The 25,542-nt window shown below is 33.5% G+C and overlaps 1 protein-coding gene across 1 annotated transcript; it reads left to right on the top strand.

The window, feature by feature from the left end:
• Positions 1 to 9,254: 9,254 nt before the first annotated feature.
• LOC120071270 (protein NRT1/ PTR FAMILY 6.2-like) lies at positions 9,255 to 13,633 on the top strand. Its single transcript, XM_039023444.1, has 6 exons — positions 9,255 to 9,441; positions 9,548 to 9,653; positions 11,432 to 11,649; positions 11,759 to 12,303; positions 12,526 to 12,869; positions 12,958 to 13,633. The coding sequence occupies exons 1-6, from the start codon at positions 9,439 to 9,441 to the stop codon at positions 13,482 to 13,484; spliced, it is 1,743 nt and encodes a 580-aa protein (XP_038879372.1). The 5' UTR covers positions 9,255 to 9,438; the 3' UTR covers positions 13,485 to 13,633.
• The last annotated feature ends 11,909 nt before the right edge of the window (positions 13,634 to 25,542 follow it).

The following is a 25,542-nucleotide window of genomic DNA, read 5'->3' as shown; positions in this document are numbered from 1 at the left end:
GGACGACTTTTCAGTCTTTGGAGACTCATTCCAGTCATGCCTGGATAACTTAGAAGTTGTCCTCGTTCGGTGTGAGGAAACAAAATTAGTACTGAATTGGGAAAAATGTCACTTCATGGTGACAGAAGGAATTGTTTTGGGGCACAAAGTATCCAAGGCTGGCTTGGAAGTGGATGGAGCCAAGATTGAAGTAATAGCAAAACTTTCACCACCAACGAATGTCAAAACGCTAAGAAGTTTTCTAGGACATGTCGGCTTCTATAGACGGTTCGTCAGAAGCTTTTCTCAGATTGCGCGACCTCTGAGCGCATTATTAGAGGTGAACTGGCCCTATGTTTTTAATGAAGACTGCACTGGCGCGTTCGAAACCTTGAAGTATGCGTTGACAACAACCCTAGTGTTAATAGCACCGGACTGGACGTAGCATTTCATTCTTATGTGTGATGCGAGTAATGTCGCAGTGGGAACTATGTTAGGGCAGAAGAAGAGAAACTTGATACATCCCATCTTCTACGCGTCCAAAACATTAAACGACTCTCAGGAACACTATATAACTACTGAGAAAGAGATGTTGGCTGTCGTATTCGGTATTGAAAAATTTCCATCTTACTTAGTTGGTGCATCAGCCACCATATATACTGACCACTCAGCCATCAAGTTCCTGATGAGCAAGAAGGATGCAAAGCCGAGACTGATAAGATGGGTTCTATTACTACAGGAATTTGACATTGACATCCAAGATAGAAAGGGAACAGAAAATCAGGTGGCTGACCACCTGTCCAGGCTAGAAAATCAAGAAATGCAAGTCCAGGAAAACGACATCAAGGACGCATTCCCTGATGAGAGCCTGTTTAGAATTGAAGGCAGAGACCTTGGTATGCTGATATAGTTAATTACTTGACCACCAAGCAGTTCCCTGAAAAACTTCAATTCCCAGCAAAAGAAACGGCTAGTCCATGACAGTAAGTTTTATTTCTGGGACGAACCATTTCTATACAAACAAAGCCCAAACTCTATACTGCGTCGATGCATCCCAGAGGAGAAGACACAACGCATCTTGGCCGAGTGTCATAATTCTCCTTACGGTGGGCATTTTGGTGGGTAAAGAACCATGGCGAAAGTCCTTCAATGCGGTTTCTTTTGGCCCACCTCTTTTAAGGACGCACGAGAGTTTGGTCAAAATTGTGACCCTTACCAACGCACAGGGAATATTTTTTCAAGGGATGCAATGCCCTTTGAATAATATTCTTGAAGTAGAGTTGTTTGATGTCTGGGGCATAGATTTTATGGGCCCGTTCCCTCTATCTTGTAGTCAGCAATATATCCTGTTGGCTGTAGACTATGTATCTAAGTGGGTAGAGGCAGTAACCTGTGCTAGAAACGACACGTCTACTATATCTAAATTTCTTATCAGGAATATTTTCACATGCTATGGAATGCCGAGAGCTCTGATAAGCGATGAAGGTACGCATTTTATCAATCGCATCATTTCAAAATTACTTGCAAAATATAATGTTAGGCACAAGATTGCTATCGCCTACCACTCTCAAACAAATGGTCAGGTAGAAATTTCAAATCGAGAAATCAATTCAATTCTGGAAAAAGTCGTCAGCACAACGCGGAAAGATTGGGCGCAAAGGCTGGATGAAGCACTCTGGGCCTACAAGACTACATACAAAATGCCTATAGGTATGTCTCTCTACTCACTTGTATTTTGTAAAGCATGTCATCTTTCTGTAGAGTTGAAGCATAAGGCATTTTGAGTAGTAAAGAAGTTGAACATGAATCTGGATGCGGCGGGCGTTCAATGCAAGATTCAGCTCAACGAGCTCGAAGAATGGCGAATGAATGCATATGAAAACAACAAGATCTACAAGGAAAAGACAAAGCGTTGGCACGACCAACGCATCAGCAAGAAGGTACTTGTTGTTGGTCAGAAAGTTTTATTGTTCAACTCACGCTTGCGTCCGTTTCCAAGGAAATTGAAATCTAGATGGTCCGGGCCCTTCATAATTAAAATGATCTTTCCCTACGGTACTGTGGAATTAATGTAAGAAGATGGCACTAATGCATTCAAAGTAAACGGCCAAAGGGTTAAGCTGTACTTTGAAGACGAAGTGGAACGCCAAAAGTCATCTCTTGTGCTACGCGAGACAAGTTGAAGCTCGCGTCGAGGCATCTCTGCGGTTGTAACACCACATCTTCCAGGGATGCCTCTCTCAACCTTATTCTTTTGCATTCTGTATTTTAAGTTATGTTTGAATTTGTTAGTTCAGTTATTTGAAGGTTTTAAGTTGATTGTTTTGCTTTTACAAAATTTGGAAATTTGATTGTTTTTCTTTTAGAAAAGTTGTGTATAATTAAAACTGAAACATTGGATGCATTAGACACAAGTCTAACGTAGGGGGCAGTTGAAGAGATGCGTCTCGAAAACATAAAACACTCGAGTGTTTTGGCTAAACGAGGCGACCCTTCCACTTTGCATTAATTGCAGACGTCAGGTGCCGCCTGACGTCAGCCACGATCATCCTTTCCCTCTACAAAAACCTCACTTGAACCAAACTATTTCTTCTTCTCCTTCACTGCGCCGACGAACCTCCATTTCTTCAGAAACCCTAGAACCTCAGATCCACCAAACCTCCATTTTCCTCTCTCACTTAGCATCTCCGGTGAACAATGTCGTCCGACTCAGATTCTCAGAACCAAAGCTATAGCCTAGGCAACGATTCGCCGATAAGTTCCTTCTCCCCCTCATCATTTTTGAGTTCACCACCACCTAGCCCTAGGAAATCAACCTCCGTCCCTACCCAATCGAAAGCCTCTTACGGCGGCGCTACCTCTGCTCAACGTCTGGCCGCCCTTACACCTCCTTCTATCTCCACGAAAGCTTTGGCCAAGAGCTTCAAGAAACCTGTAAACCCTTAGGCCAAAACTTCTCGGCCTAGGGCTAAAACCCCATAAAAACCCAAGTTTGCCCCTAAACTAAGGGTAAAGACACCAGCCAAGACCAGGACACATCCGTCATCTATGAACCTTATACTAAGCCTGCCCCACCACCATTTATCCCGAACAGCTGCTATCAGTGATAACTTTTAATTTGAGAAAACCGAGAAGAAGCGAAAAAAATGGAGGCTAGGCATGGGTTTTGTAGTCTTTTACCATTTTTTGATCTATATATGCAATTATTTTATCCTTGTACTACATATTCTATTATTTTGGGCTTAAATTCTATTTATGCAATTAGCCCTAAAAATAATGGAAACCTTCAAAAAAGACTACTTGATAATAGATAATTATCGATAAATAATTTGACAATTATCGAAGATATATAACCTTTGAAAAATAATAATTTTCGAAAGTTAACCAACATTTGAATAATAATACATTTCGAAGGTTAGTAAATCTTTGAAAAAGTTTTTTCGACGGGATCTATTTCGACACTTTTCAAAGGTTGAGATAACCTTTGAAAAAAAATATTGAAGGTCTATTAAATGTTTTTTTTTTTTGAAGGTTTTGACCTTTGAAAAAGGTCAATTTTTTTTTGTAGTGATAAGACATCAAGTGTTCTTTGATTAATTATAAGTTTCAACCCGATTTTAGCTTGCCTTGCTCTTAAGTTGGCCCCAACATGTACTTTACTAAGTATATTATTCTATCATGTAGTGAGCGCGTATGTTTCTATCTCGCCCATGGTGCTGTCATCTATGACGACATACTTAACTTCTTCTTAGGGTTTTATAAATAAAAAATTTATAAAAGTTATTTAAATTAATTATTAAGTTATTTTTATTTGTAAATTAAATTTTACAAATTATTATTATTAGTATATATCTATATTCATAGTTAGATTAATAGATGATACTTTTTTATGTTTTATATGTATTTATAAAAAAAAAATTGGAGATATTGATTAATTTTTAATATCAATATCGAATCCTCCAATTTATGGATATACCGATGTACCAATACATATTTTTGTTGAAATGCCTTGAATCTGTTTGCTGGCACTTTGAACAACCTAGTACGGGGGTTTTGCTGACCAGTTAGCGAGCCGGGGTCCAAGGGTGGCACACCTTGGTGGGGGTTCGGGGGCAATGCCCCTGAAACTTATTCAGATTTTGTATTCAGCATATTTATTTATTTTCAGTTATTTACGATTTTGACCCTAGGGTTTAGAGCAGTGCGATATATAAACTCTCTAATCTAGAGGCGCCGTTCTTGATGTAATTCTAAAAACATTCTCTCGAAATAATATTGTTCTGCCTCTGCCCGTGAACGTAGCTAACACACTGTTAGTGAACCATGTATATCTATGTGTTGATCTCCCCTACTCTACGTTCCTTTTTGTGTTCTTTAATTGTCGATTTCGCAATAATTTTCGTTGATGGTTATCCAAGGCGGGACCTAAACCTAAGGTATCCCAAGAGTATGCCTGGGGTCTGTACATCCCCCAATGGAAAGTCAAAGCCTTGAGTATTGGTCATTTAAGCCAAACTCGATCCCTATCACTAAAGGGGTAATATCTGAGCCCAAGTTCAATGATTGAAAGTGTATAACCTCAAGGACTACATCTATGTTGACATTGTCGATGTTACACATGTTTCAAGCAGATATCAGATGACTCTATAAATAGTCTCATTCATCCACCTTGAGGTAAGCAATACTCTACCTGCTTAGCTGAACTAATCTACTAACTTAGGTATGGGAGTATACTTGGCTTGACACCACGTTGATGCCATATTCTCTTACCATTGATGTAGCCCTCTAGTGTTGGGTCAACCACACAAACTCAATCTCTATCACTAAAGGAGTAATATTCAAACCAAGCTCATTAACTGAAAGCCTACAACCTCAAGGACTACACCTACACTAACACTGTTGATATTACACATGTCCTAGGCAAATACCAGACAACTCTATAAATAGCCTCATTCATCTACATGGAAGGGTAAGCAATACTCTGAATGGGTGTTTGAGCTTCCAACTTTAGGTGGGTGGAGTAAGCTATTAGTTCACTCCATGTTTAGGGTCCAATTATAATAGTTGGTGCTTCCACTTTTTATAACCAACGTCTAACTACAATATTATTATTTCAGATCCCTATTCGTTTTGGTGGTTACTATATCCTACGCACCATCTCTTTACCTCTTTGTTACAATGTTCCCTATTTTCTACTCAAACTAAAATAGTTTGCACTCTAAACCTAAATTATTATAACCTATAAACTATAATATACAGATTATAATAATCAACTCAACGTCTCAAATAAATCTTGAGTGTACTATACTAACTTAGACATTAGAGTGTATTTGAGATGCCAAGTCCAGTTGCTAGTCGATTCAAATGTATCAACAAGCTCAAAAGAGCTTCATCCTACAGGCTTAAGAGTGCGACAATATCAATCCTTATAAGTTAGCTATAAGTCTCGCAAAAGCAGTTAAAAAGTAGTTTCGGCAAAACCCCAAATATTATTAAACCAACATATAAATGTGTGTGCCACATGTATCCACAAAAACAACTCATCAAGAAAGACCAATAATATATATTCCACATAGTGTAGAAAAGCAAATTGAAAAGAACCACTACTACTTCTCTGGATGAAAGACAAAAGAAAGTAACCAATGGAAGGCTCCATCTGGGTTTTTGGGGTCGATGCGGAGAAAATGGAAAGAGATGAAAAGAATTTTATTCTAAGTGGTGGGATCAACAATCGCTTTGCTTTTTGGACTACCTTTGTGGGGTACCAAAACCACTTATAAAAAAACTGGGGTGGCTGTACACTTATTCACAACCAGCCATACTAATAATAATAATAATTGTTCAACACAACCACCTTTTATATATATCTCGATGATGATACGGTATTGTCTATTTTAGACATAATCCTCATAACTTTGTTTTTTTATTTCATTCGATCTCGTATAATTATCTTTTTACTTATATATTCATAGTTCACTCTTTATCTAGCTAATGTAAGGTTAGAATACTATATTTTAGTTCCTATAACTTTATGATTATACAATAAAATCTTAATATTATATAAAATAATAAATGTCAAGATTTTTGAACTAGGTGATTTTCATAATATAAGTTAGAGTAGTATACCTTGATTCATGATATTGATCTAATTAGGAATTAAGTTTCTCTCTCTTAACCTTCCTTTAGCGAACTTAATTAGGTTTTTTTTTTTTTTGAAAGGTATTGTAATTAAAGTGTGAGGTGGGGGATCGAACATTAGATCACGAGGTTAATAGTATGAACATGTGCCAGTTGAGTTACGTTCTTGTTGGCCTTAATTAGGTTTCTTGATAGAGGAGGAAAAAACTACTTTAATAAGAAAGAGAAATGACCAATCCCTGGGATTTTATCTTTATATAAACATCTCTAGATGTTTAATTAGGAAATTATCTTTTATTTAATTGGCCTAATAAAATAATTGATCTAAAAAATAAAATAGTCATGTTAATGATAATATTAAATTTTTAAAAAATCTAACATTTGAAGTTTAATCTTAAATTTAGTTCCACAAAATCAGGTTTTATCGAAATGGTTAAATAATAATTATAGTTTTCAAGAATATAATATATAAATATGTTAAAAAAATTTATAGTTAAAGTATTAATGAATAACATTTTTTTTTTAACGAAAGTCAATAATAAATTAGCAGAATTCGAGATTAAATTTAAGATTTAGATAAAGTATAAGAACTAAAATTAACTCAATTTAAAAATATATAGACTAAAATGATATTTTGCACTTAATTGTAATGTTTCTTCCAAAACTAAAACTCTCTCTTTTATATTCTCCACAAAACTAAAGGTGAGGATTGAGAGATGGAGAAAATATAAGGTTATAATTGCAAATTTGGAAGGCTCCAATTGGTCTTGGCCTTCTTCTAGATTCCAATCTTTTCCCTCAACCGACCTCAATCCCCAACATTTTTTTTTTCTATTTTTTTCTTCCTTTTTCTATATAATATAGTTTTTTTTTTTCCTTTCTTTTTCTGATGAATCAATGTCAATCTGAATTTCCACTCATAATTAGGTGAAATTATTATAGGTTCGGTGGGTTATTAAGGGTCGACTGGATGGACAATTTAAAAATAGAATTTTAAAAATAAGAGATTAAAAAAAATATAATTGTATTTCATGTTTTCAGATATATTTATATCAAATTTAAGAATTGAATTCTAATTTAAACAAAATTTCAAAATGTGTGAAAAAATATATTAATTACTTACTAGTGGAATATAAACCATTAACTAATTTATAAACTTGTTTTATGTTAAAATTTTTGTACAACTATTATTTTGTAATATCATATAATATATAAGATCTAATATATTATATGTTTTAATTTAACAAAAATAATTGAGTTTATAACATGACATATTATAGGGTAATTGCAATTGATAGCATTTTTAGGAATAATAACCAAGTGTATAACATCATTTAAAAAAATTGATAGACAAAATTGCAAATATAGACAAGTCTATAGCGATAGACTTCTATCGTTGATAGACTCTTAGCAGAGATATGTCTACCAATAATATGGTCTATCAATAGACTATTTAAATTTGGCCATATTTGCAATTTTTTTACATTATGTTATATTTGTTAATACTTTGAGTCTAATGTCTATATTTGCAATTATTCCCATAATATATTTGTTATTATTTTTTAATTTTTAATATAATTCTTCATTTTAAAATTTTGAATTCAAAATTTCAATACTCTAAAAATATAAAAAGGCTTTAGAATTTGTACTATTTGAATCATAGAATCCATAAACAGTTTTTGAAAACAGAATCCAAACTGTCAACCAAATACATATTTACTTGACTAAGTGAACTAAAAACATAAAATCGAATCTAAGTTGTCTACCAAACTACTTTTAAGATTGTATTTAGTACTTAACTTAAATGGTATTTTAGTCTTTATATTTGGAAAAGATTATGATACAAATAGACTTCCAAACTTTTCGTTTTGTTTGTTATTTTTTTTTTTTAAAGCAGACTTTTCATTTTGTTTTAAACAAGTTCATGTCATTGATAAACCGTTTCTAGTTTAGGGTAATTATAATGAATATCACTTTAAAAATTAATAATTAAGTCTATAGCAATATTTTAAAAAATTATAAATACAACAAAATCTATTAGTGATAGACTTTATCGTTGATAGAACTCATATTAGTGATAGAATCTATCAATAATAGACTTCGATACTAGGATATAATTTTTTTTGTATCTGCAAATTCTTTTGCATCATGATATAATTGTTAATACTTTGAGCCTAATTACTATATTTGTAACTATCTCTTTAGTTTAGATGACCTGTTTGACCATCACTATTTGAGCCAAGTTTGATAACCATATGGTTATTAGTTTTATATTTTTAAAAATTAAGTTTATAAACACTACGTACGTTCACTAATAAGATTTATGCTTTTGTCCACATTCTATTAGTGTTTTTAACAAGTAGTCTTTGTCCATCTTAAAATTTGACCAAGAATCACGTTTCTTTAATAAAGATGAAAACTATAATTGAAAAATTGAGAAGAAAAAAAGCATAAATTTCAATAATTAAAAACAGAAAAACAATGAAATTGTTACTCAAGGTCTTGATTTTAACTTTTTAGTTTTTAAAAATTGTACATACTTGCATTTTAATTTATAACCAAATTCAAAAAAACAAAAATAGGTCTATGAAAACTAATTTTCTTTTTCTAGACTATAAAACTTAGTTTGGATTTTGAAAACATCCTTAAAAATAGGTAAAAGAAAAACTCGTACATAAACGTAGTATCTTCGAACTTAATTTCACAACCAAAAGACCTAAATAAATGATCAAATAGAGCTTTAATATTGATAACAAACACCAACTATCTTAGAAACTATTTCAAACAAGCTTAAGTTCAAAGTTTATAGTACAATGTTACATTTTAGACTATAGGATGCATGAAAGAGAGAGAAAAAGTTTTTCAAGGAATCAAATAATAATCATATACTTTGTAGTGGTCATATTGAATAATTTTCCAACCAGAAAACATATTTCATATTGAAAAGCTTAATTCAAAGATAAAATAATAAACAACCTTATAAATTAACCAAAATCATTATATGTTACATATATATAAAAAAGAAAAGATAGTAGAAGAACAAAAGTTTCAATCAGAGCCAGAAACTTCCACTAAAATGCTATCAACCTAATCCTTTTGTTGCCTTTTATCAACAACAGAAAAACAGTGCCCTTTGTGCCCTCTCTCCAACTTGCTTTGGGATTCCCCTCTTCCCTTTACACAATTCTTTGCCTATAAAAACCACCAACTTCTCTTCTCTTTAAGCACACACACTCTAAGTTTCAAACTTCCATATTAACCATTTTAAATAAACTCCCAAACTCCTCTCTTGCATCTTCTCCATATATTCAACCTTCAAAAATGGTTGGTTTTTCTTCAAAAATGGAGGCTCAATTTTCTTCTTCAGCTTCATTTTTGTCTTATTTTAAATGGGTTTGTTTGAAAATTTTATCTTTTGGTTTATTTTTAGGATGGGAAGAAGCTAAGTTGGACAGTAGCTGATGCTGTGGATTACAAAGGTTTTCCAGCTGATAAGTCTAAGACTGGTGGTTGGATTCCTGCTGCTCTTATTTTAGGTATCTAAATTTATTATTCATTATTACTTCATTAATCTAATTTAATACTCTAAGCTATTATAAAAATGTGATTCATTCATTCTTTTTATAATGTTTTCTGCTTCCATAAAGGTTTTCTTTCTAGTATCTATTTTGTTCAAAAAGAGAATCAAGAAAAAGTTGGAACTTTTTTGCTTTGAACCTTCTTTAATCATTTTATAAATAAAACTAAGATTAATATTCCAATATGAATATGAAAAAAACTTAGGTGCTGCACATCGATGTGCAACCTAAGCAGTTGTGCAATAAAATTTTCATGTGGTAAATTTTTTCACATATTGATTTTTTTGCTTGGACAACGTCTATCTTTCAAATTACTTTCTACTTGATTTAACTTTTACAAGAATATTTTATGTACTATTGTGTATGAAACTACTCAACACCTATACCAAATCTAAGGCAATGAATTTTTAAGTGTGAACCTAGAGAGTAGTATTACAAGAGTACTAGAAATCTTTCTCCGTTCTTTCTCGACAAGAATAGTATTACGAGAGTACTAGAAATATTTCTCCGTTCTTTCTCGACATTTTTTCCGAGAAAATACAAAGAGGAGTAGGCAGAGATTCCTTTGGGATTCATTTGGGGGGATTTGTGGTTTTTCCATGAAGGGTTTGATCAGCAGATTCTGTTCCAACAACAAAGCTCCAAATTTTAAAAAGTTGAAGAACAGAATAATTGAGAGGGACGTACGTGTAAGATTAGCAGATTAGTGACGCTTTTCTTTTTTTTTTTTTCTTTTTTTTTTTTTTTTTTTTTTTTTTTTTTTTTTNTTTTTCTTTTTTCTTTTTTTTTTTTTGTGTGTATATGGGAATTTAATGACAATCTTATGTCCCTTCATCAGAATCGATAATTTTATCCAACATTCAATGTCATGTTGCCTTTTTTTATGAAACATCACTTTGTTTTTCGTCGCAGATTAAACTATGTTTTAGGAAACTGTTGCAAAAAGAACAAAGATTTAGTTGGATAAATGTTTAAGAAGTGTTTTATTTGAAACATTGCTGAAGCATAATTATATATTTTTCAGAACATTATAGGAAATTTACTAAAAAGAAACATTTTTCTAAATATTTTGATCATAATTCTTTTAAGTTATTTAATATGAAGGGGTGTCAAGTTTAGAGAGTTGTTTAGTCATGAAACCCATAATATAAGAAATTAATAAGTCATGAAATTGATTTTTTTTCCCTTGAGACAAACAAAAAGTGGAGTTATCCTAATTCCTACCACAATTCTTTTTAGTCAATATAAGCCGTATTTTTTGAATATTTAATTCTTAATTAATATTTTTAGCTAAGAAGATTGTAGAAGGAAACATGTCATGGAAATTTTGCCTAAGAAGAACACTTTTAGGGAGCGTTTTGGAACAAGTAGTGAAGTTGTTTAGTCATGGAGTTTATAGCATACGGAGTTAATAAATCGAATGAATTGATGTTTTTTTTAGTTGTGGGACCTGCAAACGTGGTCTTCTATTTCTTGACAAAACATGCCGTTTATGTAGCGATTAGTAAAAGTTAAAATATTGAAAACTATTTTCCTTTTCTCATTTATATTACTTCAAATAAAACTCCCACTTCGAAAATTTCTTTCAAAAAGAAGAAAGTTTTGGAACCCATATGGAGGTTCCTTCAGTAAAAGGAAACAGTGACAGCCGACAGGAATCAAGAGCTTCATCAGTAGTAATAAATGTTCAATCATAAAAAGTATTAAGCTTTAATTAAAAAAAAATCAATGTTCAGGTATTGAAATATGTGAAAGGCTGTCAACAATGGGAATAGCAGTGAATCTTGTGACGTACTTGGGCGGGGTAATGCATCTGCCCAGTTCGGCTTCAGCCAACATCGTTACAGATTTCATGGGTACTTGCTTTCTCCTCTGTTTGCTCGGAGGCTTTCTTGCTGATTCTTTTCTTGGCCGATATTACACCATTCTCATATCTGCCATCATTCAAACACTGGTATGTTCAAACTAAAAATTGAATCAATGAACTTGACATATAACTAGAGATAATATAATGTTGTGAATTGAGATAATAAGTCACAATGGTTTCAAATTTGGTACCATAGGGGACTGCTGCACTTGCAGTTTCAACAAAACTGCCACAGCTTCGTCCACCGCCGTGCGATGACACCAAAACCTGCAAGGAAGCAAATGGATTTCAAATGGGAATTCTGTACCTAGCTTTGTATCTAATTGCTTTGGGGACTGGTGGCTTAAAATCAAGCATTTCGGGTTTTGGAACCGACCAGTTTGACGATACAGATGAGAAAGAAAAGGCTAAAATGGCCTATTTCTTTAACAGGTTCTTCTTCTTTATCAGCACTGGGACTTTGATGGCCGTCACAGTGCTGGTTTATATTCAAGATGAAGTGGATCGGAGTTGGGCATATGGGATTTGTTCTGTCTCGATGCTTGTCGCGATTTTGTTGTTCCTTTCGGGTACCAGGAAGTACAGATACAAGAAGAGCATAGGAAGCCCTGTAGTTCATATTCTACAAGTCATTGCTGCTGCAATCAAAAAGAGAAAAATGGAGCTTCCTCAGAATGTTGGTTTGCTTTATGAAGATTCTCCTGACCAGGCTTCAAGAATCGAGCATACAAAACAATTCCAGTAAGTTCATTAATCATCTACAATTTTCAAATGATTCAATTAATCATATTCATAGTATACAAAACGACTTTAACTGTAACTAACTATTTGCTAAAGTTTAGTTTAGTTGATTAATGTTAAATATGCAAAGATCTTAGAAGGAACATAAAGTGAACTTCATAAAAATAATCTTTCCACAAAGAGTTCTTCAAGTAAATTAATTTGTGATTCCTTGTTGTATAGATTCTTGGACAAGGCTGCGATTGTTGCAGAAGGAGATTTCGAGAAGCATGGAGCTGTTTCGGTGCTAAATCCATGGAAGCTAAGCTCAGTGACGAGGGTAGAGGAGGTGAAAATGATGGCAAGATTGCTACCAATATGGGCCACAACCATCATCTTCTGGACTACATATGCTCAGATGATCACTTTCTCAGTTCAACAAGCATCCACCATGGAGAGATCAATTGGATCTTTCCAAATCCCAGCAGGCTCTCTCACTGTCTTCTTTGTAGCAGCCATACTAATAACTCTAGGTGTTTATGACCGTCTTATCATGCCTCTTTGGAAGAAATGGAAAGGCAAACAAGGTAAATTAAGATCCATCAAAATCCTAATCTCTACTGGTATAAACATTTCTTCAAAGAATCCTGAACTAGTTATGTTCTTATGCCACAGGTTTCACAAACATACAGAGAATGGCCATAGGCCTTGTCCTGTCAATACTTGGAATGGCAGCAGCAGCATTAGCCGAGAGGAAAAGGCTGGCAGTAGCAGAAGCAGTCGGTGGCGACACAGCTACCCTACCTATAAGTGTGTTCTTATTGATCCCACAGTTTTTCTTGGTGGGTGCAGGTGAAGCCTTCATATACACGGGGCAACTTGATTTCTTCATAACCAGATCTCCCAAAGGGATGAAAACTATGAGTACCGGTCTCTTCCTCTCGACTTTATCATTTGGGTTTTTCATCAGTAGTTTCTTGGTTTCAGTTGTGAAAAGGGTGACAGGAAATGATGGAGAAGGCTGGCTTGCAGACAATATAAATTATGGCAGACTTGACTGCTTCTATGGACTATTGACCATATTAAGCATCATAAACTTTGTTGCTTTTCTGGTATGTGTTATCTGGTACATGCCACAAAAGCGCGAAGACTTCCAGAAGAGTAGCATAGTGAATGGCAACTTGGCTGAAGAGAAATGCTAATGGGAACCATACAAGAAAAAAAAACCCAAGTGTTGTGTAATGTTTTGACTTTCCTTTTAATTCTCTCCTGCACTCTAGATTGTCATCTAAAGTTTGAATTGAGAATGTAACATGCTTTATGTATAAAGTATTGCCAGTTTCACTCATCACTGCCACAAATCTCTCATTCTTTGGCAATTCCATCAGATTCAAACCTAACTTTTTCTTGGGGTTAAGGGATTATCAAATTCCAAATCATGGATTTAACTATTATGATCCCATTTTCCCTCTGTTTAGCAACAATTTTAACTAATTCTGAAGAAAAAGCTTTTCTCCTGAAAAAAGTGGTTCATGATCAATCCCAGTATATGTCAGATTAGATTAATTTGTTAGCTCGCAAATAATTTTTGGAATGTAGAATTCTCTTATCGACATACAACTACACGAATCCACACATTGGTCCAAATCAGAATGTGAAGATTTTGGAGAATATTGAATGGTCGGCAGGAAAGTTGCAATCCTTTTGAAACAAGAAAAAGGGGGTCCAAACATTATCCTCTAACTACAAAAGAAGAATAAAATCGACGATAAAGAGGAAGAAGAATATGCGAAAGGACATACTGAAAAGGACGACCATAATTTGCAAAGTCATCTCTGTAATCTTTCCGACAATTATTGACTCGATGAAGTTGAATTGGGTATTCATTAAACTCCCTCATCCACCTTCCTTCTTTCTTCTCCGGCAACTTTCTGGGATCCTCGTCGCAACATTTGGAGTGATCGAAACGTACAGAATGGAAGCCCTAACTGAAGAAATTAATGACGGTCATTGTGATGGTGTTAGTGTCACACTGTCACCTTATCCTTGGGGCAGTTCCCTACTTGCATCGGGAAATTGAGAACTAAAGAGCAAGCATTATCACAAAAATTAAGAAAAACAAAAACAAAAACAAAATTATTTGCTTAGCCACTTAGGAGCGTTTTTTCTCCCACTATAGGAAGATTCTTTATTTTTGTGTTTTAATGTGACTTTGGACATTTGACTTTTCAATGTTTAGTGATACTTTATGGGTTAATAAGAGAATTGGATTTTCAAATTTGAATAGAACCATAAAACTTTTATATTCTAATTTAAGACCCTAAATAATAATTATTCTCATTCTGGATTAAGAAATAGCAGTAATAGAATCTAAGAAAGATTTCACTACATAGAATTTTTTACATGGGTGAAGTATTGATTAATAGATATCTTCCTTTGAACAATAAACAATAATTCGTTCTTCAGAAACTACAAACTCACATGATTGTTCTTTGATAAAGAGGTAAAAGTATCATATGCTACCTTAGTAATCTCCATTAGTGTACTCCAATACCTTACTTACCTTGACATTCAATTTCTTTAAAGTAGTAGCATCTCTAGGTGACTTGACTTTAGTGCCTCCCACAACATATATCCCACAAGTCTTCGCTTTGGAGATTCAATTCCATGCATGTGGACCATGTTTTATAGTTTAGAGTGTTGAGCTTCTTAATTTCTTCAATAATTTGAAGATCTTCCATCATCTTCTGATGAATGCACTCCAAGAGTAATTGCGTCCCACACAATAAGCTTCACATAATCCTAAACCATATACAATCTTCAGAAACTCCACCACAACAAGTTATGCTAGCTTCTTCGATACTACCTTGAAGAAGTTGGTACACAAAAAAAGAGAGACACTCTAGCAAGAAAGAAACTTTGATTGAAGAAGTATAAATATATATGGACACTTTTGAGAGAACTTTTTCACTCTCTTAATACTCGCCCATTTTTCTTTAATCCTAAGTTTGTCTAACTTTCTTTAACTTGACTTATATATATGGAGACACTAGGGAAGAGACCCTTAGAGTCCAAACAAAAAAAGAAAAAAAAAAAGAAGAAAGAAAAGGCTCTTCTTGAATTTAAAATATACTAGAGAGTATTTGCTCTTTCATTAGCGTCGCCTTGTCACTAACTTTAAGATTGTGATAACAACTTGACAATGTTAAGTTCCAAATATGACAAAGTTGACTATGGATGTTGATTGAGATATTGATACTAAATTATTCTCTCGTTTTAGACACACAAACTAAAATATGTTCACTAACTCTACTTAATTGGAATTGAAACGAGAGGGTATCATAATTTTGCCCATGTAAACTATTGGCAATTTCAAATTGTTTTGATTAGTAATGCACCCATGAGCTAAAAAGTATTACAAGAGGGAAAAACAATATTGATATGATTTCCATGAAAAAAAAAAATCATAACTTTAGTTACCTTCTGTGAGAGAAAGAAGAAGCAATTTTTCATGAAGAATAAGATTTCCATAAGAAAGGAAAAAGGGGGAGAAATTTTTACTGATAGGAAAAATGTCAAATTATTTATAGAAATAGTAAAAGAAACACTGATAGGCATTGATAGTTTTTTGAAATTGATGCTCTAATTTAAATTTTGAACACTTTAAATTGAATTCTCAAATTGAATTTGAACACTTCAACATTATATATATATTTGATGCCCTAGTTTTTTTTATTTATTCTCTCATTATTCAACATTATATATATATATGTAAAATCCACTGGAGTTTTAGTCCAAATGAGAGTTTGTTGGGTTGTATATCCTAAAACTCGCAGTTTGTAATATTAAACATGTTCTATTATCAATAAAGATATTATTGACGTTTATTCAATAAAACTGTTGTTGAATATATAAATTGCACTTGTAAAGACTAAATTCAATAAATTAAAGATCCATGGCTATTATATGAATACTTGAACTTTATGTGGCAATATAAAGATGGATCAAGTTTGAGTAAATAGCCAAAACGGTCTATAATATATGAATAAGGTTGGGTGCTTGTTTTGGTAACACCATCGGATGCGACCCACTTTATAGTTGTTATAATTTGTTGTAAAGTGCTACAAGCGATGTGATCTTGATTCATTCATGTAGTGACATGAGGAGCGGGGCATCCTATGCAATGAGTCTTCATAAGATCGGACCAAGAAATAAGTCACTCTTACTTTATAACGCTATTAACTATTTAAGACTAACTGTTTCAAATCGATGACCTAGGTAACTCGACCTTAATCCTGAGTTAACTATGAACTCTTGTTTATTTGGGATTATCCTTAGATTTGCATAGGTGAGGGTTGGCTCGACAACGTCGGCTTAATAAGTCTCCCATTTAAGGGGTAAGACCAGATAGATAGCTGGGGACATAGGGTACAAGATGGAATTCACACCTACCCAATTTAGGGTTAATAGAAAAGTTGTTCTTTTAAGTACTAAATCCAAGTTTTGAATAAGAGGCCCCACTCTCTCATTGGCCCGAGAGGGGCTCGGCTTAGTGATTGAATCGCAAACCAATTGTTCATTAAAGGATCAATCGGACTTAAGAAGCAAGATGTAATTTTGGGGGTAAAACAACATTTAACCCAGCCTATATTACGAACAATCTGTGAAGGGTCGACTTACTGATTATGTTTAAATCAAGGGATATAAATATATCTACAGTGAGGAGAGTGCAACTACTCAACTATAGTGTTGTGTCTCGAAAGTTAACAAATATTAATTAATTCAGTTTAAGGAGTTTAGCAAATTAATCTCAAATCGTTGGAGCTCATGATCCGTAGGTCTATAAGGTCCCTCTACTAGCTCGTAAATCTTGGATTAGTATATGGAGTGAATTTGAAGTGTTTAAATTCAATTTGGGAATTCAATTTAAAGTGTTCAAAATTTAAATTAGGATTTCAATTTGAATTGTCCAATTTCAAATTAGGGTTTGGATAATTATATTCAATATAATTAAATGTTTAATTTTATTGAAACTAAACATAATTGAAGAGTTTGAAATATTTAAATATTGATTTAAATATTAATTATATGAATAGGATTCATGTACGAATTATGTATTCAATTAATTTAATATTTGATATTAAATTATTTTTTAATTAATTAATTAAATTTGTTTAATTGATTAAAATAAATCAATTTCAAATTAAGAAATTTAATTTTGTAAATTGAATTTTTTTTAATTAAATTGAAATTTTTTTAATTTACTTAAATTAAAATGGTTAATTGATATTTGAGAAAAATCAATTAAATTTGAATATTGGTTTAAGATGGTGAAAAATCTACAATTTTGAGTATGATAGTGGATTTACCCAAATGCGAACACCTAGCCCACTTCCATGTTGCATTTTGAAGTGTCAAGATGTTGATTAAGTTAATGCTTCCATGTATTAAATACATAAAACCTTTAATTTCTAAAATTGAAGAGGGAGATCTTAAAATTTTTGAAAAATTCTGCTGAATTGCAACTCCTCTCTCAAACCTCATGTTTCCTTACTCAATTGCCTTCAATTATGAGTTCCACCACTCAAATCCAAGTTGGAGAATAGTAGAGATCTCTTAGTGGTCTACTATCGATTTGAAGCTCAAATTCGTGGAGACGAGCAAGGATCAAGAGGATTTCTTCAAAGGTATAAGTTCTGAAACCCTATTCTTTGAAAAGTGTTTGCATGCTTTTAGAACTCAAATTAAATGTAATTAGAGTGCTTATTGATTTTGATTGCTTCCGCTATTTTCTTGTACATTCTATCAATTGGTAACAGAGTATGATTTAAGCACTCAGTTAATGTTAATTTGAGTTTGGTGGGTGATTTCTATAGATGCATGTTTGGTTGACTTATATGGTTGAAATTCAACTTTAGCATTATTTTTCTCTTTAATTATGAAGTTTAATTTGTAATTGGCTCTTGTTTGATGAGTTTATGGTGTTGATCCTGGAGCCTGAGGCGTTGTAATGCTCGGACGCAGCGTCGTAACGCTATTCATCCCAGCCTAAAAAGGCATATGTTTGTGAGCCGGTTCATGCAGGTGAAGCTAGTTCGATCGACTTTGTTGGTTTCTGGTCTGGTTTAGCCAACTTTGGTTCGGTTCAACCTCATTTGGAGCCTTGGAGTGTCAGTTCGAGCGGTTGGGGTCCAGCTAGGGTCGGGCCGAGCGATCCAGATCCCTTTTTTATGATTTTTTTTATTTATATTTGTAATAATTTAGTTTTTCTTGCTTGCTTAGGATGCCAACGTTGAATCATATTAGTGGTGTTTAACTATTTATGCATGTGATGTATGTTATATTTAAATTAAACATGTATGTACATAATGTATACCATGTAGATTTAAAATCCCACTATAGGAAGCATGTTATGTGCATTGAAAATATATTATAAAGAGTTATAATATATAGTATGCATGTTTAGGGTTTCTAAAGTTTAATATATGTGATATATTAAAATTTGAATGCCTTTGATGATTATTATGGATGTTGGATGTCTATTATTTTATAAGTTGTTATAAAATTGGATTAGACATTAAAATCCATAACAAAGATAAATTGCATGCTCAGTAAGTTAACCACTTATTTTAATAAGTTAAAATAGGTCGTTATCTTATAAAACTTGGGTTACAAACTCAACCGGTATATAATCCTGTCTAAGGTTAGGAGTACTTAAGTTGACGGTCTACGGAACACCTTCTACTTGGGTATTATGACTAAATATTTTTGCGTTGTTAACCGATTTTATGAGCAACGTGAGCGGTGTGAGGTGTTAAAATTGGTTTATCACCTAGACATTGTAGGTTAAATCCAATTATAAATGTTATACTTGGATAAACCACATAGACTTAGGTTGATTAATTAGCCAGAATAAACCTAAGTAAAGGTATACCCAAACAACAAGTAGAACACTTCAATGGGAGATAAATAAACATATATAATATGTTGTTAGAACACTTCAATGAGAGATTAATAACATATACAATATGTTGTTCTTAGCTCTTACGTCTCTAAGAATTCACACCATGAGACTCAAGCTCGGCTTCATGTCACCCTAGGAGTGACCTCTATTTGGATAGTATTTGTATGAGTCAATATCAAGATGAATAGGGGAAGTAGTTCATAGTAAAATTAAATATATACGATATATTGACTTTTAGCTCTCATGTCCCTAAGAGTTCACACCGTGAGATTCATGCTTGACTTCGTGTCAACCTGGGAGTGACCTCCATTTGGAAAGTGTTTGCATGAGTCAATAGCAAGGTGAATGGGGAAGTAGTTCATAGTAAGGGGTGAAGGATATGTGTCAACGTATCCTGCAGTATTTTCTGTTAGTTTGGACCGTGAGATTCTTATGTTGTGCCTACTGTCTTATTTTGAGCTGTGTTAGCTAGTTGCTAACCACGTCTATCCCCTCAGAGGGTTTTAGCATATGATTCGGAACAACTCAAACTTCAGAAACGGATAGGGTTTCTTAAGTCCATTCCCAATCTCGAATTTTCAATTTAGTAGCATCGTTGGGACCGACCTTTGAAGTCTGAAAATTGAGGGTTACACTTACAAAATTAGTAAGTGTTAGTAAGTTCTTAACTGAAAACGAAACTAAATAACTATAGGAATAAGAGTTATTCTAAAGATAGTATTTAGTCAAGAATGTCTTGCTTTAGTGAAGGAGTATTTGACTGCTCCTCGGTAGCACTTATTCTGACTCATTATATATCGTTGCAAATAACTAATGAATTTCGGGTACATTACTAGTTTTTCTAAAAAATGAATTGGGTTTAAAAGCACTTTACTAATTAGAATTTGTTTATATTTTCAGCATGTCGACTTCTATGAATTCACTCACTTCCGACAAAAATAACAATTTTAATTATTCAACATGCAAATCAAATATATTAGCAGATGATGATTTCGAACCTTTTTTAACAGAGGAATGTCATCTATCTCCCAACTCATCTTTAAATAAAAAAGTTTTGAACTTCATAGATGAAGATATGAAAGTAGCACGACAAAGTAAATATGATTTGTTTATCGTGAGTTATGCTTAGTGGAAAATGAAAAAAAGATTTGGATAATTTATTCAGGTGTCGTTAATCATATCTGTGCTTTCCCTCAGGAAACTAGTTCATGTAGACAGTTTATAGAAGGCGAAGAAACCTTTAAGATAGGGACCAGGGAGGTTGTTTTAGCAAAAGTAGTGGGAGAAATGAAGTTATTTGTTGGAGATAGATACATTTTACTTGAAAATGTTTATTATATTCCTTTTATGAAAAGGAATTTAATTTCTATCTCGTGTTTGCTAGAATATAATTATAAATTTCCTTTTGAAAATAATAAAGTGTTCATTATTTCGAAAGGTATTAAGATATGTTCTACAAAAATAACTTATACGTGTTAAAACCAACTAAGGTAAAAGCCGTTTTGAATATAGAGATGTTTAAAACAGCTGAAACTTATAATAAGGAAAGAAAATTTTCTCCAAATACCTATCTTTGGCACTTAAGACTAGGTCACATTAATCTCAATAGGATTGGAAGATTAGTTGAGAGTGGACTTCTAAACCAGTTAGATGATAACTCCTTACCCCATGTGAATCTCGTCTTGAGGGTAAGATGACCAAAAGATCTTTTACTAGAAAAGGTCTTAGAGCCAAAGAACCTTTAGAGTTAATACATTTAGACTTTTGAGGCTTGATTTAAAGCGAGAGGAGGGTATGAATATTTTATCAGCTTCATCTATGATTATTCAAGATATGACTACAATTACCTAATGAGTCATAAATCGGAAACACTTGAAAAGTTTAAGGAATATAAGGCAGAGGTTGAGAGCCAATTAGGTAAAAAGATTAAAACACTTCATCAAATCGAGGTGGTGAGTAGATGGACTTAAAATTCTAGGACTATTTTGTTGGGTTTTATGTCATAAAACTCGCAGTTTTTAAAATAATAAATATTTTCTATAATCAATATACTTATTATTGATTTCATAAATTGTATGAAAGTCTAAATCCAATAAACTAAGACCCATGACTATTGCATGAGTACTTGAACTTTATGTGGAGATATAAAAGTGGATCAAGTTCGAGTAAATAATCAAAATGATCTATGGTACATGAATAAGGTTGGGTGCCTTATTCTGGTAACACAATTGGATGCGGCCTACTCTGTAGTTGTTATAAAGAGTTGTAAAGTGCTACATACGAAAGCCAATGACAAAAGCCAATGACAAGGCCTGAGTCTACAACTTGGAAATTCTATCTAACGTTATTACCAAGAAGCATGAGGCCATGATATCTGTGCATCATGGAGTCCCTCCAGGAGATATTTGGACAATCGTCCATTTAGATCTATCATGAGACCCTCAAGTAAATTTACAATGCATGCATCAAGGAAGGTCAGTCAATGAGAGAACATGTTTTCGACTTGATGGTTCAGTTCAATGTTGCCAAAATAAATGGAGTGGTCATCGATGAGTAGAGTCAGGTGTTCTTTATTTTAGAATCTCTTCCGAAGAGTTTTCTTCAATTTTGCAGCAATGCAGTTATGAACAAACTACATTACACTTTGACTACCTTTCTTAATGAGTTACAGACTTATGAGTCCCTTATGAAGGGTAAGGGACCAGTAAAAGAAGAAGCAAATGTTGCCCATTTCAGAAAGGTCCACAAGGGTTTATCCTCAAGAACTAAGTCTGTTCCTTTAACCTCTAGTTCTAAGAAGATCTAGAAAAAAAAAAAAAAAGGGAAGGGGAAGGCTCCCGCTGCTGGGAAGGGCAAATGCAAGGCTAAGGCTGATAAGAGCAAATGCTTTCGCTGCAATGTGGATGTGTTGAGGTTGATGCCCTAAATATCGTAGGGTCCTGTAGTTTTCTTTCTATAATAAAATATGAGATTTTTTATTTGACATTTAATAGTATTAAATTCACAAACCAATAAATTAACATCCAAAGTTTTATTCTATAGCTTAAACATGTATGTAAAGACATACAAATGGATCATGTTTAAGTGATAACATAAATGGTTTGTAGTAGATGGATAAGGCTGGATACCTTAACTTAGTGACACTACGAATATGACTCGCTTTGTAGATGTTACAATTTTTGTAAAGTGCTATAAGTGATCTGATCCTGATCATTCATGTGGAGACATGTAAGCGGTGGTATTCTATACAAAGGAGTTTGTATAAGATTGGACCACAAAATAACTAGTCTCATTATATAACACCATTCATTTAAAGAGTTACATTTCACGAGAATGACCATAGGTGACATGACTGAATCTTGAGTGAGTTGTAAATGAGCCTATGAGGGCGGTTCTTTGATTTGTATGGGTGAGAGTGGCCAGATCGCTAACCCAACAAGCCTACCATTTGGGGATTCGTCAGATTGGGGAGCTAGGAACACAACTACAGAAGACGGAATTTACTCCTTCCCCGAGGTTAGGGTAAGTAGATAAATTACTCTCTTAAAGGCTGATTCTGGGGCTTGAACAATGTGACGACACCCTCTCTTGACCCTGTCTCTTATACACATCTAGATGTGTATAAGAGACAGGACTATGACTTATTGTTCATTAGAGGGATCAGTGGTACTTAAGGAGTTAGATGTAACTACAAGGGAAAATTTGTAATTTTGGCTTAGTTTTACTTACGAGTAATTTCTGAAGGGTCATCGCATGGTTGACTGGTCATATCCAATGGACACAAAAATATATTTGTAGTGCGAAGAGTGAAGTTATCGGTCTTTAGTAGAGTGTCCGACAATTAATGGATGTTGAATAATTTAATTAAAGGAGTTTAATTAATTATTCATGTACCATTGAAGCTTCAATCTATAGATCCATGAGGTCCCCTCTGTAGCTCAATAGGGATTAAATGAGAATCAATTTTGGATTAATTTGAATCGTTCAAATTAATTGAGGGAATTAGTTATATCTGTCTCTTATACACATCTAGATGTGTATAAGAGACAGGTATTAAACCATAGGTTATATGCTTTATGTCACGTAATATTATATATATATAATAGTTTAAATTAAAATTAATTAATTTTTTATTTAAATTTTAAATTTTAAATTAGTGGGAGAGAAATAACCTCCTTCCCCTAATTTCTCTCAACTCACTACGTGTGAGAGGAAAGTAGTTGTGGAATTTGCGTCTTCTTCACAAATTGGATGGCCAAAGAGTTTTACAGATCCATCGCTCTGCAAGAACTCTCCAATAAAGTATAGACCTTCCCTCTATTCTCCTCTCAATTTTCCCTCTCTTCCAAAACCTAAAAGCCCTCAAAACTCCTTAGAGATTCTCTTCCCCTATAGAGAATACAAGAGGTTCTGAGTGGTAGTGTCTATATTAGGGTTTCGAGTTCATGGCAATTTTTGGAGAAAAAGATTCATATGTGAAGATCAGATCTTCAAGGATGAGTCCTCTTTTTCTCTCTTTTCAATTTCTTTTCATTAGCATACTGTAATTTTCTTTTGATGCATAACGATTCTGTAAAATTGGATGGTTATCTAAAATTGGGATTTGGGTCTGATTCTCACTTTTGCTCAAGGACCCTCATTAGTTCCTTCAGGATGGTCACTGGAAATGGAATTATCCCAAGTACCTTGTTAAGAAGAAGAAAGAGAAGGAAAGGAAATATGATTTACTAATTATGAAAACTTGTTTAGTGGAAAATGACCATGATGCTTGGATACTTGATTCAAGAATCACTAATCACGTTTGTTCTTCTTTATAGGGAATTAGTTCCTTCCAACAATCCGAGAAGGGTGAAATGACTCTCAAAGTTGGAACGGGAGATGTCATTTCAGCTCGTGCATGGGAGCTGCTAAGTTACTTTTTGGAAGTAGATTTCTATTTTTAGAAAACTTATACATTGTTCACAAAATGAGGAGGAACCTTGTTTCTATTTCCTGTTTAATTGAACAATCATATTCTGTTTCTTTTTCTTCTAATGAAGCGTTCATTATGAAAAATGGTGTGACTCTCTCTTTATCTAAACTAGAAGACAACTTATATGGATAAGACCAACTAAATCAAAAGCACTTTTAAATCATGAGATGTTTCAAACTCTGGAGACTCAAATAAAAAAGTGAATAATTTCTCCAAGTAACAATGATACGTATATTTGGCATTTGAGATTAGGTTACATAAATCTCGATAGGATCAGAAGATTGGTAAAGAATGAACTTCTAAGCAAGTTAGAAGATGATCCATTACCTTTATGTGAATCCTATCTTGAAGGAAAAATTACTAAAAATCTTTTAGCGAAAAAGATTATAGAGCTAAAGAGCCCTTAGAGCTCATACATTCGGATCTTTATGGTCCAATGAATGTAAAGGCTAGAGAAAGGTACAAATACATCATTTCTTTTATAGATGATTATTCAAGGTATAGTTACTTATACTTAATGAAACATAAATCTGAAGCCTTTGAAAAGTTTAAAGAGTATAAGACCGAAGTTGAAAACCTATTAGGTAAAACAATTAAAAAAATTTGATCTGATCGGGGAGGATAGTACATGGATTTAGAATGCTAGGACTATATGATAGAACATGGAATTCAATCCCAACTTTCAGCACCTAGTACACCTCAATAAAACGGTGTATCAAAGAGGAGAAATAGAACCTTATTAGATATGGTTCATTCTATGATGAGCTATGCTCAATTGCCTAACTCGTTTTGGAAGTATGCAGTAGAGACCGTAGTTCACATCTTGAACAATGTTTCCTCGAAGATTGTTTCTGAAACACTTTTCGAGTTATGGAGGGGGTGTAAACTGAGTTTACGTTACTTCAGAATCTGAGGTTTTATTGCACATGTCTTAGTGAAAAATCCTAAGAAGTTGGAACCTCGTTCAAGATTATGCCAATTTGTTGGTTACCCTAAGGAAACGAGAGGTGGTTTATTCCATGACCCTCAAGAAAATAAGGTGTTTGTATATATAAATGCTACATTTTTAAAGGAAGGCCATATGAGAGATCATAAACCACGTAGCAAAATAGTATTAAGTGAAGCTACTGAAGCATCAACAAGAATTGTTGATGTAGCTAGTCCTTCATCAAGAGTTAATGAAGAAGTCAGCATTTTAGGTCAGTCTTGTCCTTCAAAATCATTGAGAGTGCCTCGACGCAGTGAAAGGGTTGTGATACATTCTGATCATAACTTGTGTTTAGCTGAAACTTAGGTTATCATGTCATATGATAGTGCTGAGGAC

The sequence above is a fragment of the Benincasa hispida genome, chromosome 2 (genome assembly GCF_009727055.1).
Source record: "Benincasa hispida cultivar B227 chromosome 2, ASM972705v1, whole genome shotgun sequence".
NCBI lineage: Eukaryota > Viridiplantae > Streptophyta > Magnoliopsida > Cucurbitales > Cucurbitaceae > Benincasa > Benincasa hispida.
The sequence above is the reverse complement of the archived record's forward strand: the minus strand, read 5'-3'. Positions and strand labels throughout refer to the sequence as shown.